We start from the raw sequence: 16680 nt of genomic DNA, 5'->3' as shown, positions 1-16680 counted from the left end.
CTGTTGCGGTTTGTAATTTTACTGTGTTGTGCCTATGGCTTCAGGTAAGGATAGGCAAAACCTAAACTAAGCAAAAATAGAATGTCATGAAGTGCTTGTTGGAGCTTGCTGAAGCACGGTGACTGAAAAGAGGGCACCCACACCGAGCGAGCAGCTCGGGTTGCTCCGTCTGCAGCCCAGCCGAAAGGAGTGGTCCCGCTTTCGGACACCGCTGCTGCAGCCCCGTGGGTTAGTGGAGGGGGCAGAGTCCTCTATCAAAACTTGAGGAAATAAGGAAAAAGATGCACCTCGTCTTAAATCTCGTCGTGCTATTGCGCGCTGTTCTCCTGGGTGGATGTTTAATGGCCAAGCAAGGGACGTGCGGTGGAGTTGCCACATTCCCCGTGCCCTGAGGCTGCCCTCCCGCGATTTGCGTGGGAGCTGTGTCGGCACGGGCACCCAGAATCGGGCCAGGCGACCTCCGGCGTCGCGTCCAGACACAGCGGTGCTCGGTGGGGCCTGGGTCGTCGCCTCTGAAAGCCGCGGGATCCAGGATCTGAACGCTTTCCTGCATTGAACATCCACATTGCTTGGATGTCGCCTAGAAAATCATTCAGAAACGGCGTCAACCTTTATGATGCACCAAGGAAAAGACACATTACTGTCTCAAACATTAAGCAGAAGAATAATGAATTAGTACTGGCGATCTGGTGACCAACTCTCATCGGCCTTTGTGTCTTTTCCTGAAATTTAAACAAGGATTCATTCTTTTATGATGTGTGCTTTCTGGTCCCAGTGCCTATATTCAGAGGCTCTGATCATAATAAAGTGGCAAATATTTGGAATGCTTAGCAACAAAGTATTTTAATGATAATACAAGTATTGAGTATGAAAGAAATTTCATGAACACGGTTAAACAAACAGTAAAGGGTTTCCAAATGTAATATTAAAATTTCAGTGTAATATGGGTACAATTTAATAAAATAACATATTCTGTATCTGTTTAAATGTAAATATGAAGCTTAACCATGGTTATTAATTGGCGAAATGATGACATAATGACAAGAAGCCTGCAAAGTTTCCAGCCCTCTTACCTACTAAATTGTTATTTGCTCATTTTTATTCATACCTGACTTGAAGCTTTCATCAGTGTTGCAAGGTCTCACTTTCTTGTTCGCAGCATTAAACTTGTTGTGATCCTAGGCTGGGCTGAGATGACACTGGAAGTGTAACTTCCAAGTACGTAAAAAAGTTAGCGAGAACTGGCAGAACTTCTGGTTGTCTGCTGCTATAACTAGAATAGAAAATGCAAGCAGATAACATGTCAATAAACCTGATGTTCAGGTCACAGCATGAGTAAAGGCTGTCATCTCCTTGGTCATATACACTTGGTTTTTTTTTAAACATTTTCTTAGGGTGAAATCAACGGAACTTGATGTCTGTCAGAATGAACTGAAAAAAATGAAATACGAAAATGGAATTTCTGAGTCAAGGTAAATGCTGAAATTATGTGTCATAACATGTAGATTTCTGAGCAGTGAGAGCAAAGAATTTATTGTATGGTTTTAATGCAGCTTTTATACAATAGCTGTTTTCTGGTTTCGGTTTCTGTTTTTGTCTTCATGTCGCTAGATTTAACTTCATAAGGAATATACAGCTTTTTCTCTACTATTTTATTTTCCAGGCACAAATAATTTGTCTATTTAGTATATGTCTGTAAATAAGGATATAGTAACTATGATGCTGATACTTTTTAATTTCATCTGTAGACTGATGAAAGAGCTCAAGGAAAAGGAGGAATCTCTTCTAATTTGCCAACAATTATGCAAACATTTACAGGAAGAGGTGGCTGAGAAAGAAAGGAAAGATGATCTAAAAAGAAGAACCGGTCGATCGGAAAGCGAACTGGAAGCGCTGAAAGCTCTGCTTAGCCACACAGAGGAAGAGGTGGCGATGCTGAAACAAGAAAGGTAAGCGGAGCTGAGTCACCGCGGGTCATCTCCCGTGACTGTAAGCGCAGCCTAGGTTGTCTTTTTAGAGATCTGTTAGAAATAAAACACTCCTCCTCTGCCGGATTTGAAGCCGCTCTCGCTGTTACCGAAAGGACAAATAGTTTCGGTAAAGCACCAGGGCTGGTCTGTGCTGGTCGGGTTGCGGGAGGAGAGGTAGCAGAACAAGGAGTGTGGCCGTGGCACTGAGCAGACTGGGAGAGACCTGCTCTGTGTTCTGAAGTCGCTGCCCTGCCTGTGTGCTCAGGACAGTCCTGCCCTGCCACTGCCCTCGCTCATCTCCTGCTTGTAGGGCAAAACTCAAAAAGCCTTGGCTGCCCTGAGCTCATATCCTGACATTTTGGAGTTCATTGGATGGATTTTTAAAAATTATTACAGTGTAGACGAAACCTGAATGAAAAAGAAAAAAAGAAAAAAGCCTCTGGGAGTGGGGGAAACAAAAAAGGAGAAAAAAAATCCTTGCTTTGCAGTCCTAGGTTTCAGCTCCACCTTAATCAAAACACCCATTTATTGCAGTTGTTGTAGCTGCTATTTGTTACGTGAGGCTTGTAGAGCGAAAGCCCTGGAGAGTTTAAATTCTTGTAACTTATGTTATTAGCAACTTGCAAACCATAACAATGCCATAAATGTTACAATATGCCAAGTTATTGGGTATGGTCTAGTATTGGGTGAAGTGTATGAACAGCTTCCCACCAGTCTAGTCGTATTTTGAAGGTTCTCAAATATCAACGAAGCTGCCGCTTTCCCTGTAATCACCTTTCAGATGTGGAAAATAAAGCACTGAGCTTCCCAGGACTGTCTTTCCCGGAACAGTACCTAATTTGAGTGCCTTTGTTTTCGGCTTCTGCACTTGTCAGCCTAAATTCACATTTTTTTTAAATTGCTTTGAGTGTAATCTGCATATCCAGTTTTATTCCTAACAACCACAGATTTATTTTTACAGTTTAAAAGTGTCTTGTTAGTAAATTTTCAGTTACTGATAAATTAGCTTGTCATCTGTTAGCAAAGCAGAAAGTGCTGTCCCCTACCTCAGACACGGCAGTACAGTGTTTGTTTGATCTATGTACAATGGAAAGGGTACTCGGAAAAGTGGCTTTTGGAGAAGATAAGCGTTTTCAGAGAGCGGTGTACACCAAGAGGCATTAAGCTATTTGCATATTTAAAGGGTTTGAGTGTTCCCTGTACTTTAGTACCTGCATGAAAAGATATTACATGTTAATATAAGAATATTTCCCTTCTACTTAAACCCCCAGATACACAAGTTGTTCCAGGTGGTACATTGCTAATAATCGAAGTTACAAGAATTTGAACTCTCTAGGGCTCTTGCTCTACAAGCCTCACATAACAAACAGCAACGCTAATAATAGTAATAATAATTAATTCAAAACCTATTAGAATTTTTTGATGAATGATAGTAATATTCAGAGTTCATTAAATACAGCAGTTTCTGGTTTAAATATTTTAACAGTTATTCCGTGTTCTTCAAAATTTGACTTGAGAAATACTAAAAAATATTTGAGGTTTAAATATGTGTGTGTGAAAGAAACACATATATAGTATGTTCTTTAAAACATAAAATTCATAAAGCATGTGATGGCATTATGCAAATGCAAAGTAGTGATTACTGCTGTGCCTCCAGGCTCCAGGCAGGATTGCTGGGCTTATTGCACAGAACACCAAACAAAGAGGAAAAGAACTGGGCTTGTTCAGCCTGAAGAAGAGAAGGCTGCGAGGGGACCTTAGAAATGCATACAAATATCTGAAGGGTGGGTGTCAGGAGGATGGGGCCAAGCTCTTTTCAGTGGTGCCCAGTGACAGGACAAGGGGCAATGGGCACAAACTGAGGCACAGGAAGTTCCGTCTGAACAGGAGGAAGAACTTCTTCCCTCTGAGGGTGATGGAGCCCTGGAACAGGCTGCCCAGGGAGGTTGTGGAGTCTCCTTCTCTGGAGATATTCAAGACCCGCCTGGACAAGGTCCTGTGCAGCCTGCTGTAGGTGACCCTGCTTCGGCAGGAGGGTTGGACTAGATGACCCACAGAGGTCCCTTCCAACCCCTACTATTCTGTGATTCTGTGATTCTGTGACGAGCCTTTGCCACAAAGGACTTAATAGCAGGGAAATGGCATAGCACCAGTCGGGCCGAGCACATATTTACATGTGAGTTTTTCTGGTTTCTAGGGAGTTAATGCTGATTTCTCATCAAAACAGAACAGAGCAGCTGCAGGAAACTTTAAGGCAGAAGATGCGGAATGAAGATAACTGGAGGGAGAAGGTAATACTGGACATGCAGTTGGCACCCTTTCGATTTCTTCTTTTTTTTTTTCAGTTGTAGTCAGCTGTCACAAATGAGTAGAGTAAGCCAGATACCTATCTCCTCAAGTGCGAACATGTCGATAGGATTCTTTGTGCAAGAGGTTTGAATGGGTGACCTCTCTATATAGGCTGGGACTGAATGCAGGTGGTGGTTAGTACGAGCGTTTACAGACCTGACAGATGTTCAGGTTTGATCTGCACTTCCTAGGTTTCAGGGGATTTGCAAAGGGCCTGCGTTAGGACTGTGGTCCCTGAAAAGTCTGGGTGCGAGGAGCAGGACGGAGCCCACTGCACCTCTGATCTTCCAAGCTCCGTTTTGCCCTATCTGGAGTACCGTGTCCAGTTCTGGGCTCCCCAGTTCAAGAAAGGTGAGGAGCTACTGGAGAGAGTCCAGCGGAGGGCTACCAGGATGATGAGGGGACTGGAGCATCTCTCCTATGAGGAGAGGCTGAGGGAGCTGGGCTTGTTCAGCCTGGAGAAGAGAAGGCTGCGAGGGGACCTTAGAAATGCCTCTAAATATCTGCAGAGTGGGTGTCAGGAGCACAGGGCCAGACTCTTTCCAGTAGTGCCCAGAGACAGGACAACGGGCACAAACTGAAGCAGAGGAAGTTCCAGCTGAACACGAGGAAGAACTTCTTCCCTCTGAGGGTGACGGAGCCCTGGAACAGGCTGCCCAGGGAGGTTGTGGAGTCTCCTTCTCTGGAGAGATTCCAGCCCCGCCTGGACGCGGTGCTGTGCAGCCTGCTGTGGGTGACCCTGCTTGGGCAGGGGGTTGGGCTGGGTGACCCACAGAGGGCCCTGCCAACCCCAAACATTCTGTGATTCTGTGATATGTCCCATCTTTTGCTGTTTTATTAATCAACTCTTAGAAAAGCCTGCAAAGCCACTTTCATACACCTTCCCACCTAGGCTCTTGCGGTAGCTGGATGATGGTTCCTGTCGCAGTGAGGAGGAAGGGGAAGGTGGGAGGGAGGGTGATGCACCTTCCATACATGCATGCTCCTTTGTACGTGCCTGTTTTTCCTTTATTTAATGGAGCGAAGGAAAAAAGACATGAAGTAAAGGTTACAGATGAGAAGGACGGTTAAATTACAGCCAAGAGGACACCCCGCATTCAGGGGGTGACTGGCTTGGTTGGGAAACAGAGAGTGGGAAAGAGATTAAATCCAGTCTTGCTCCGTGGATGTGGGATGCAACACGATATAAACCTCTCGGATGCAGGGCAGCGCACCCAGCTGCGCACCCACCCTCAAAGCACCGTGCCGTGCCGGTGCTGGACACAGCGCACAGGGCTGTTCCGCATGCAGAAACTCCCGTTAACAGGTGTTTTCCTGGCAGAAGGGTTTCCCACCACTGGCTGCGTCTTTAGTTGCTACTACTGCATCCTACAAAGTTAGGTTGTAATTTGTTAGTTGTATTTTAGTATGCATTTGGGTTTGGGGTCTTCTGTGGAGAAATATTTTCAGCTGATTTAAAAAATATATGTATATGCCCACTGTATGCTCTTACTGGATAGGTTTGTTAGCTGATTGCACAGCTGGATGGAGTGTGGCAATGCAACAGCGTATGGAGATACGTATATACACACACACAGTGTGCTCTGAGCCGCCTCGCTGCAGAACAGCAGTTTCGGGAATCGGGACCTTTGGCTCTGCGCCATGGGACGGATTGCGTTTTCTGGTCGATCTGGGTCATGCTGTGAAACTCTGAGCTGGAGACTCTTAACTGGGATTTGAGAGTCCAGCTGCCAGTCTCTTCCAGTGGGATTTGGAAAGCTGTTTACCACAAACAACTGTGAGCATGTGAACTTGGTTTGAATTTCACATGAGCACAAAAAAACCCCAAGCTGGATAGAAGACCCCAAGCTAGATAGAAGACCCCAAGCTAGATAAAGGAAATTAAAAGGGAAAAAAATTTTGTGAAGAAGAAAGTGAAAATAGTGTTGAACAATAACTCTGGCTTCTCTGATTTAAGCCTTACATAATTGGTGACTAAAATTACTATCTTTTTCTTTCTTCGTTCAGTGCATGATACATGTCTGAAAAGCTTTATTTAGTCTCAGGAAAATTTTTGGACTACTAGCAATTAAGATCAGTTACATTTCTTTGAAAACTTCTTCACCTCTCTGGCGCAGGATCTAATTTTAGAGTGAGGTCACGCTGTCTGCGTAATCACAATGTGTTGTTCAACCTGACATTAAAGCAAGATAAAGACCGCTACTCATAAGAGTGAGCGATTACAGCTCTGGTATCAGAGCCATTAAAATGCAGTGAACAGCAAGGGCTCTAAAAAGGTTCTCATCAGAGGAAAGAATCAGAAATGTGACAAAGTGACAAAGTTATCTTCTTCTTGGGTCAGCGTGCCATTCCAGAAGTATAAAGTGTTCCAGTTTTCTATTTAAAATACAGGTAAACCTTAAATTGTTTTAATGGAACAAAAAAACCTCTTTTACAAAATATTTTAAGATTGATGTAAACATTTGGGTTTTGATTTTTTAATATATTAGTTAATGAGGGGCACATAAGTGGTTTTAAAGCAATTAGTAGCCATTATGCTTTCTTTGAAGATCAGCTGCCATTTTATTTCCTGTGCTGGTTATGAGCTTCATTAGCTTCAAGTGTTCAGTGTGAAAAACGCTCGTATGATCTTCAAAATGAGCTCCGTTTTTTTATACTGCTTTTATTTTTTTTTTAGTCTTTATAATCAAGTAGCCTCCAACATGTGATCTACTTCTATAATAATAATATGTAGAATTAATAAATATGTTTTTCTGTGATTAGAATCCTAACTCCTGTATGTAATAATGTGGAAGATATAATAACAATAACAATAATAACAATAGTTTACTTTGAGGATCTTACAAATAATAATAGTAGTAGTAATAATAATAATAATAATATATGAATAATAATAGTTTACTTTGAGGATCTTACGAATATACTGGTTTTAAGCTAAACCTTGGTGGGAGATTTGTGCCTGTTGTGTGCCCAGAATGGAATAATGGAAGAATACCCTGGGGGGCTGGACTAGATGACCCACAGAGGTCCCTTCCAACCCCTAACATTCTGTGATTCTGTGTAATTGGGTATATTTTGATTTAAAAAATAATGAAAATATTTCCAGTTTATCTTCTCTTCAAATAGAGTTAGAAGGATTTGTTATACTTTTGCTCACTATTAGTGTATGAAATTAGATAATTGTAATTAAGCTCATTTTGGGCTCTTCTGCTTTTAATAATTTAAGGTAATTAGGCTAGTGTTGTGCGTGTTTAATGTGCCTTTCATTTCTTTCAGTGTGCTACAGTTAAGTCCATTAGAATTCAGCCTGCAGGAATATGATATTTGCATACTGGTTTGGGAAAAATAGTTTTCCACATACAGCCTTCAGTATTTCCTCCAGAATCCAGGCTTTCATTTTCAGGAAATGACGGCCAAATTTCCAAATTTGAATTTACAATATTAAATATGTGAGATGCCTTGAGGACTGGGATGTTCTACCCAGAAACAGCCGCCCTTTCACCTCCCTTGCTCCGCTCTCCGGTGCAGCCCTTGTCCGCCGGCAGGGCTTGAGCCGAGCCGGGGCGGCTGGGGCTGCTCCGTGCTGCCCCGGAGCATGGAGCCCGGCCACTCCCACCGCCCCGGCACCCCCTTCTGCGGAGACCCCTCCAGCCGCTCCTTCCCCTCGGTTTCTGGCACTCACGACGGGTTTAGGGGAAGGGGGACACAGGAGAAAATAGGGGTGCGCTGCTAATGTCCGTTGCACTTCGAAACCACAAGGCAGCACGCATGGGGCACGCGTCACTGAGGGTGATCCCTGCAAGCGGACGGACAGACATTACAGATGGCAAGCTGCTGGGCAGCAGGGCCCCTGGCAAGGCTGGGCAGCAGGGCACGAATAAAAAATGGTTTCATCAGGAAGAGGTAACATCTTTATGTTTTAATATGCAGCTTATGGCCTATTTTTGGCAGAGTAGATGTCATTTACAGTGAAATGTATAATTTTGCTGCATTCGAAAACAATAAAGAGCTGAGCTTTACCTCCAGAGCAAAAGCTCCCAGCGAAATAATCATCTGTTTTAAAAACCAGCTAAGGGTTTTGTGATTTAGTGTTTTCATAGTGATTTAGCATGAAGTTCAGCTGCCTAAATTTAGACATCCAGCACCACTTGAGACACCGTGGGGCTGCTGAGGCGTCTTCCCAGGGCTGCCGGTGGTGACTCAGCCCGGATGCTCTGCCGAGCTGGAGCCGTCCGAACCTCCGTGATCCCGCGGGGAGCAGGAGCTTTCCCTCGCTAGGCTCCAACGGTTGCAGTCAGCCGGATGTGTTTGCTCAGCCCCCAGAGTCTCAGCCTGCCAAATTTCACATCGCTTCATTATGGCGGTGTGAAATGTGAAAAATATTTGAAGATGAGTTGCTACCTAGCGTTAAAAACCGCTTGTTCCCTAGATGGAAATTGGTCTGGCTAAAGGTGAAGCACGACACAAAGAAGCGATTCTGAAAGTCAAGGAAGAGGCGAGGGCGGAACTAGACACTGAGAGACAAAAACAGCAAGAACTGATTACAAAATATCAGAGGGATCACGAAGAGCTTCAGCAGAAGGTGTGTGACACTCAAGAGAAGCGTTTGTGGCGGTAGATAATGTAAACTGCTGAGAAATGGGATGTGAAGGAATAAAATCTGCTTTCTGCATAGTCCTGTACATTGATGATACAATATTTTTTCTCAGCCTTAGTATATGGCATTTTTTTTCCTTTTAAAATGGAACAGGCTAAAAAGTAACTACTCTAGTCCAAGTTAAATGGTGTGCAAGTTCTTTCCTTTTTCGCCTTTTTTCTACACAGAGTTCATCTATGTCCATCGACTGTAGCTGTTAATGATTTTCAAACTGACCTCCCCCTCTACTCTGCCCTGGTGAGGCCCCATCTGCAGTACTCTGTCCAGTGCTGGGCTCCCCACTTCAAGAAAGATGAGGAGCTACTGGAGAGTGTCCAGCGCAGGGCTACGAGGATGGTGAGAGGACTGGAGCATCGCTCCTACGAGGAAAGGCTGAGGGAGCTGGGCTTCTTCAGCCTGGAGAAGAGAAGGCTGCGAGGGGACCTTAGAAATGCCTCTAAATATCTGCAGGGTGGGTGTCAGGAGGACGGGGCCAGACTCCTTCCAGTGGTGCCCAGCGACAGGACAAGGGGCAACGGGCACAAACTGAATCAGAGGAAGCTCCAGCTGAACACGAGGAAGAACTTCTTCCCTCTGAGGGTGACGGAGCCCTGGTCCAGGCTGCCCAGGGAGGTTGTGGAGTCTCCTTCTCTGGAGATATTCCAGCCCCGCCTGGACGCGGTGCTGTGCAGCCTGCTGTGGGTGACCCTGCTTGGGCAGGGGGTTGGGCTGGGTGACCCACAGAGGGCCCTGCCATGCTGGGATTCTGTGATTCTGTGATTTTTTTCAAAAGCTTTAGACTCTTTCACACTACGACAAGTTGTCACAAAACCATCCATGCTGTTTTTTCCCTTCCCAGATGAATTCAGCACCGATGAGGCAGGGCCCAGTGGCCAGTCAGCTGTTTCCTTGCCTGTACGGGTGGTTGCCTCACATGCAGTTGGCAATTCCCAGCCACGCAGACCTACAGTTCTTGAAGTTTTGTATGGAAATTGAAAATTGTACCTACAGTTTTCAAAAGATTTGACACATTTCTTGAGAATTCTGGAAAAATCAAATAAATTTGATGAAATTATATTGTTATTTAAAATTCATTATCGCACACAGCGTTTTAAAGAGCTGAAAATAACAGTTTGGCTTAGTTCACTTTACAAATATTTGACTGTGATTTTAAAACTCTGAAGAAATACCGACTTGCGGTGAAGCAGTAGTTTTCCTGGTTTTACCTCTATTCTTCTGTTTGATCTTGGACATACTAATTAACCTCTCTGTTCTGAGTGAATTTTGATTAATTTCCAGCTCTCTGATATCCTTTGAGGGTATTGTGTAAATTCAAAGTGGGTTTATTTTGCCTCTGAGGACATGTATGTTTGCATTGGTATGTTTTTTCCCTGAAGTCAACATTTGTCTGGTACTTAATTCTGCATATCTAACGATCTCCACCGAATGTAGACTAACGCAGTTTTGTCTGTTCTAATGCAGATACCAGGATTAATATCCAGTGCCACCAACAGCTTAAGGATGGAGACAGAAATTCTTGAAAAGAAGCTGCAAGATGCCCAGATCAAACTTGCAGAGAAAGATGAAGATAAAGAAAAAGAAATTCAGAGCCTTAAAAGACTGATTACTGAACTTGAATTTCAGCTCACGATGGAAAAGAACAATAATGAATCATTTCTGGATAATATGAGGAAAGAAATTAAACAGAAGTCAGATGAACTGGAAATGTTAACCCAGGAGAAGACACAGCTGATTCAGAATTTGAGTCAAGTTCAAGAGGAGGTAGGAACATGACCGAGGAAATGCCTTGCTATTTTTACCTAAAGACATGTGATTTCTGAAATTGTTCAAAGCATCTATATTTCAGACCCTGTTATGTACAGGGTCTGAAACCCTGTGGTTTAAAAACCATTGAAATTAAAAGATTTATAAAACCAGTCCATCATAATTTCATAAATACAATATGTCACAAAATATGTGAAATTTTTAATTCAGCAAGCACTTAAACTAGTGTTTATTTTAGAAATATATGTATTTTTCAGGTCCTGCAAGACATGTGTTGCTTAGTCACTAGCCTCACATCATGCCATATAAACACGAGTAGACAATAAGGCCTTCCTCATGGCTTTCAAAGTAGAAGATGTGGACATTTCTTATTCTTTGAGCCGGGCAGTAGCAATCCTCCCAGTAATCTTACTCATTTTGGAAGTAATTTAGAGAGAAAACTTCATACTGTCAGTAGGAATGAGAGTGGACACAGCCCTGTTCGGAGTGGCTGCTGCGGCAGAGATTGCATCTTTCAGCGTGGGAGTAGGCAGGTCCATCCTGCTGTGCTAATGGGGACGTAGCCCACCTCCCACCGGTAAATCCACTTTCTACGGTGACACAGGAATGCATAAAAATTAATCAAATGTGAAGAGAAGTTTGACTGATGGCTGTTCTTACAACAAGCATTTGCTGAATGTTTGAAATAGAGTGGGAAGGGAGGAGACCGAGCTGTACTGCTCTGAGAAACGTGCAAGCAGTGAAGTCAGGGACTGTAGATAAGATTAGGCTGGAATGTCCAAAGTAATTAAGGGGCAGAAAAAAATCGGTAAACAGTGAAAATGAAACTCTTCAAAATGAGTTAGGGCTTGGGTTGATCTTTATTTCTTCCTTGAAAAATGTTCAGAAACACTCTTGTTAATGAAATTAGAATGGAAGTTGGCAGTTGTTCTGTCCCGTAGCTATGGGAAAGGCTCTTGGAAAGACTTGCCCTCTTCAGGTATTGGTCAGGAGCTTCCGAGGAGTGAGGGACATTATTACCCTGAATTGTGAGATTCCACCAGCTCTGCTTATGTTCTTCGTTTTCTCCACTCTGAAGCAGAGTTCCTCCTCCAATAGAATTATATTAGGAAACGGGGAGATAAGAGTGGTTGAAAATGGAAACTGGTTTTCAGATAGCCTTCGCACCAGGATACTTTCTCAGATTTGCAGGTAACACTTCTGAAATCATTTCATGGACTACCAGTGACCACCTGAGTGGCAGGGAAAGTAATGCCTAACCTTGATCAAGTTGTCTGCAGAGTTAGGTATTCAGAGGATAAATTAATTTGGCTGTTTGCATCTCTCCCACTTCTTCATCTAGTATGTTCCTTCTCCAGCAGCGCCTGCGCTGCAGTTGGCGCAGAGGTTAGACGGCCTGAGCAGAACTGCTGTGAGTCCACTCTGCGTGCACTACAGATGCTTTGAGCAAAGTAAAATTTTAAAATCTAAAAAAATAGGTCAACAAAGGACTTCTCATTTCACCATGATTTTTGAAGTTTTGACGGGAGCACACATGCAAAAATGTAATAATTTTAATAACCTCTTCTTGGCTAAACAGAGCTTGCTGCCTTCCACTTTAGTGGGAACACATTTCTGTGCTCTGACCTTTCTGACACCAGTATTTGCTCTTAAAAACATCAAAACAGTGCTGTTGAGATGATCTTTCTTACACATTGTCTTCCCTGTATACACCCACAGTCTTACTCACACAGAGAATTTCAAATGTGAGTGTTTGTCCTCGCCGCAGGGCGATGCGTGACCTGACCCGGCATACAGCTCATGCTTTTCGTGCTAGAGAAGTTCACATAGAAGAGTTTGTGTTGGGGCAGTGAGGCTGTGCGTGCCTGAGGGTGTTCCCCGTTTGACTCGATCCCCACTCTCCGAATTGGGGACTGCCTTGGTGGTGGCTTCCCCTCCCTACTCGTGGACCTCCTGGTGTCAATGGCTTGCTTAGAAGAAGAGCAAAGTGGGTGTTTTCTCCTTGTACGAGTACTTTCAGTAGTTCTGTCTTTTGAATCAATTTAGTGATGTTGTCCCTTGTGTTTTATTTAATTTTTATTTCAGCTGGAAACCGGGAAAATGAGCATCACAAGTAAGTTCTGCGTGATACACCAGCTTAGGGACTTCTGTAGTACTGACACAGTTTCAGCTGTCTGCTCAAGGCCCAGTGCCAGCCACCATTTAGGTATTGGTAGTCACAATACAAAGTTTGTGACTGAAAATCATTTGTCATAATTATTTTTGGGAAATAATAATCAATAAAGAATGCCCTCACAAAAAAATCCTTGCAGAATTATTTGAACTACAGAGGAGGAGAACTTCCTGAACACCTCATCGTAGTGCAGTGGCGCAGCAATGCGCAACCTCTGGACGTTGCTTTTCCCTTTCCAAGAGCAGCATTCGCAGGTTCCCCCACGCTGGAGAATGGGCAGGGGAGGAGAAGTGACTTCTGATAACTTACCTCTGATTTTCCACTGTCTCCTGAGGGGATGAAGGGTGTGTGAGCGCTGATGTGTGTCCTTTGAGCGACTTTCAGAGAAACCAAAAGACGGGGAAGCTTTGGAGGAGTTGTATGGATCAGTACCCTCCAGGCACCCCCGCCTCAAGACGGAGGAGCTGAGTACACCCAGGTCTTGACTCATGGCACTTTGTAAAGCCAGTGTTTGTTTCTGTTTGCAGAATGCTCTTCTCCAGGAAACAGTGCGCAGAGAGTGTGAGGAACGCTATGAGCTGACTGCAGCTTTGACTCAAGCCAGGGAACAAGTACTGGAACTAAAAAAGCTCAGTGGAAACTTCCCGTTATCACCGTGTTCCCTGACTCAGGGCAGCCTAACCTCCTCTGCTGCCCCACTCGCTGATTACGGGCAGAAAAGCCGCCCGAGCCCCGGCGCTGGGGAGGAAATCAATCTCTCCGGACAGTTTGGTATTTCAAGAGCTGCGAAGGCACCCACCTCCAGTCAGCGTCACAGCAACGGCAGGGTGGGCTTGGCCGCTCTGACCCCGCCGCATCCTCCGAGAGGGAGGGCGGCTTCGCTGAACGAGCGCAGGAGCAGGGTCGCTGCGGTTATGAGAAGACAACTGAGTCAGCTCTGACAGCCGCGTAGGCACACACGGCGCGTGGGAAACCATTGCAGTGCATCAACTGCCTGTTCGCTTGCGGACCCCTGGGGTCAAATCCTAGCCATGCGATTCACGCATTTCTGCAACTTAAAATAGATAAAAGTTTAACTTAATTTTTGATCCAATAATGTTTCGTTGTCCATTGCATATCAATGTAATTAAATGCTATCTACATTTCAAGATGAAAAGAGTAAATAAGAAAAAAAAGTTTCTCCAGGAGGAGCGTATCTTCAATAGGCGTAATTAAAATAATTGCTGATCTCAAATACTGTTTTCCCTAACCACTTTGTTGGAATTTTCCTGTTTTATGTGTTCTCCCATGTAACTTCCTTGCTTGTTTCTGGTGTAAAAATATGATGTGTTTGGTTAGAATCAGATGGTTGCCGGTATTTAATTCAGTAGTGTTATATTGGCAAAGAATTATGCTTAGATCAGCAAGACTCGCTAGTTCTGGAGTGTATCTCATGCAGCATGAAAACGTGTCAAATCCAGACGCTCTGTAGACTAACCAGTGGCAGGGGCGTAGCCTGCCTCGTGTGCCAGTCTTCACGCTGTCCTAACAAGGGCTTGAAGGCTTGATACCTTCTGTCCAAAAGATGGTCGCCTCTTGGATTCCATCAGCAAAGTGCCTTTCTGTTAAGCATGATTTTTAGCTTCAGAGTAGCAAAAGTCCCAGACGTGGACCTGCTGGTGCCCCCAGAGCCCCGAGGGTCACTCTCTTGAAAGATTTGTCTTCTGAGACTGTCAGCTCGACGTGGACAGAAACTTCACGGGAGGTGAGTTGGAGGGGGAGCATTTTGGAGACTCTCAGAGCATGCACGTGAACAGCTGGACGGCTGAAATTGCCTGCTCCTGTTTAAATTTTGGGACTGGGCTTGCTCTTCACTCGGTTGTGGAGTTGCTCCTTCACAGGTCACTTCACTTGTAAACCCAAATACATTTATAATTGCACCATGAACCTCTTTCTTGTGTCCGGGTGATGGGGTAGTCCTGTATGTGACAGAATGACGGCAGTAGGCCATGTCTTTAATGCTGAAGAAAATTAGAAAAGCTTTTTTGAATCCAGTGGTGTAACAGGGAATGCATTTTATTCAATAAAATGAGTGGAAGAAATGCCCATTGTAGATTTAGCCTCTGGAGCTGGATTTGAAAACACGTGTTGTCTTAGTCAGCCTCTCTTCCTGCTGCAAGCATCCGTAAGCCTTACCTGATTTCAGCGTTAGCAGAGTTTAGCCAGAAGCTCAAAAATCCTCTAATCACAAATTCCAAAAGCAACAAAAAAAATCAGTATTCTAGAAGTCATTCTGGTATCTGCACAAGGACAGTGTAGGTGCTCTGCAGTCGCCTGGCAGGCTGAACAGACCTGAACTGACGCCCTTCTGCACTGACCTCAGAGAAACCGCTCGCAGAAATCAGCTGGCTGGGGTGTGTTGGGATCAAACCCAAACCCTGCATTGACTGATTAATTGGCCAGTGGCCACGGTGAGTCTTCAGCGCAGCCGAGATACCTGGGAAGGAACGGGAGCCGTCTGCAGGGCCTCCTGGCTTTGCTCAGATGCTCGTATATATCTTAAAGATGTTGAAAATGAGCAATGCCAAAGATGTGAAAGCAATTCCATGGAACACAAGCCTCAGGAAATTCATTTTTCAGCAATTCCACGAATGCAGAAAGAAGGGATGGGGAGCACTCCTAAAAGCCTGTGTGGAGGATGCTTGGATGGTCCCTGCTCTGGTCGGTGGTGGTGCTGATTTTTTGGTTTAGAAAAGATCCTGGCTGCTTCGAGCTTGAAAGTTGTTACTCCACTGCCCACCCACAGTCTTCCTGTGCCAAGGTAACAGATTTTCACTGAGGCAGTTCTTAGTGTTAGGAGCTCCAGAGCTCTGTTATGTAGATTTTTCTTAAGATTTCTGGATGAACTTCAGTTGTGTTTACAGTCTTAGGAGAATTTTTAAATAATGTAAATGCTGATAGATAATTTTTCACCCTTGTATAACTGGGGAACAGGCTTCGCGGTGAACCCCATGGCAGCCGATGTCACAACCCGGAGTTTAGCACTGGAATTTTGCATTGGAGAGAAGGTGGGACGTTTCCCCGTGGGCCATTCTGCTGGCCAGGGACCACCGCTGCGCAGCAGCACCGCTGCTCGGAGCCGAGCCCCGCTGTGGAAGGCGGCCTGTCCCGTCTCGTTCCTACCCTCGGTAGCAGAGTACGTCCCGATTCCGTGCCGTAGCAGCCGTTCCTCCCTCCCCTCGTGCTGCTGGGGCCGTGCAAGCAGGTCAGATGTGAAATCTGGGCTCTTCTCCACGACTTCAGTGCTGATGTCCTGTAGCAGCAGTGGTAGCAACAGATGACTGCGTGGTCGTAATTTGTGAAGAGAGGAATAGCACGTAAAAGAACAACGGTAGTCGCAGAAACAACCTTTCTAGCGTGAGGGAGTGTGTAAATCGTGGATCCCAACCAAGTCGAGAGTAAGTATTTCCCTTATTTCCCCTCCCTCAGAGCAACCCAGAACTGCTGCTAAGCAATGAGCAAAATATATAAATGTCAGGAAACCTTTCTTTTACCAGCTTTTAAAAACAATTAAATTAATTTCACATAGTGAAGGAAAGTTTACAGAGTGTTTCTTGAAAGGGATGAAACGCACCAACAGAAAGCACCACGGAGAATGTAGGCACCTAATTACATCGCCGCGTCTTCAGGAAATAAAACTTCCTGGAGGCAATGCGCCTTGTCGAAGCGGTGTCGTTTATGAATGGGTTTTTCGTATGCTGGACCTTGCACTCTAGGACTCGCGGCAC

At 44.7% G+C, this 16680-nt stretch overlaps 1 protein-coding gene across 4 annotated transcripts in view; it reads left to right on the top strand.

The window, feature by feature from the left end:
- The window catches only part of LEKR1 (leucine, glutamate and lysine rich 1), a 63285-nt gene extending 48299 nt beyond the window's left edge, over nucleotides 1-14986 (top strand). Inside the window, exons 7-12 of one of the 4 annotated variants that reach the window (XM_075418417.1) lie at nucleotides 1395-1472; nucleotides 1749-1949; nucleotides 4198-4261; nucleotides 8749-8901; nucleotides 10438-10737; nucleotides 13441-14986. In XM_075418417.1, coding sequence (XP_075274532.1) covers nucleotides 1395-1472; nucleotides 1749-1949; nucleotides 4198-4261; nucleotides 8749-8901; nucleotides 10438-10737; nucleotides 13441-13854 — 1210 coding nt within the window. In that variant the 3' untranslated portion in view covers nucleotides 13855-14986. Of the gene's footprint in view, nucleotides 1-1394; nucleotides 1473-1748; nucleotides 1950-4167; nucleotides 4262-8748; nucleotides 8902-10437; nucleotides 10738-13440 lie in introns of all 4 variants that reach the window. The other 3 variants (XM_075418416.1, XM_075418419.1, XM_075418418.1) reach the window with 3 other exon arrangements.
- Nucleotides 14987-16680: the final 1694 nt, after the last annotated feature.

This window comes from Opisthocomus hoazin, chromosome 4 (assembly GCF_030867145.1).
Source record: "Opisthocomus hoazin isolate bOpiHoa1 chromosome 4, bOpiHoa1.hap1, whole genome shotgun sequence".
Lineage (NCBI taxonomy): Eukaryota > Metazoa > Chordata > Aves > Opisthocomiformes > Opisthocomidae > Opisthocomus > Opisthocomus hoazin.
This window is presented reverse-complemented; position numbering and strand designations above follow the sequence as displayed.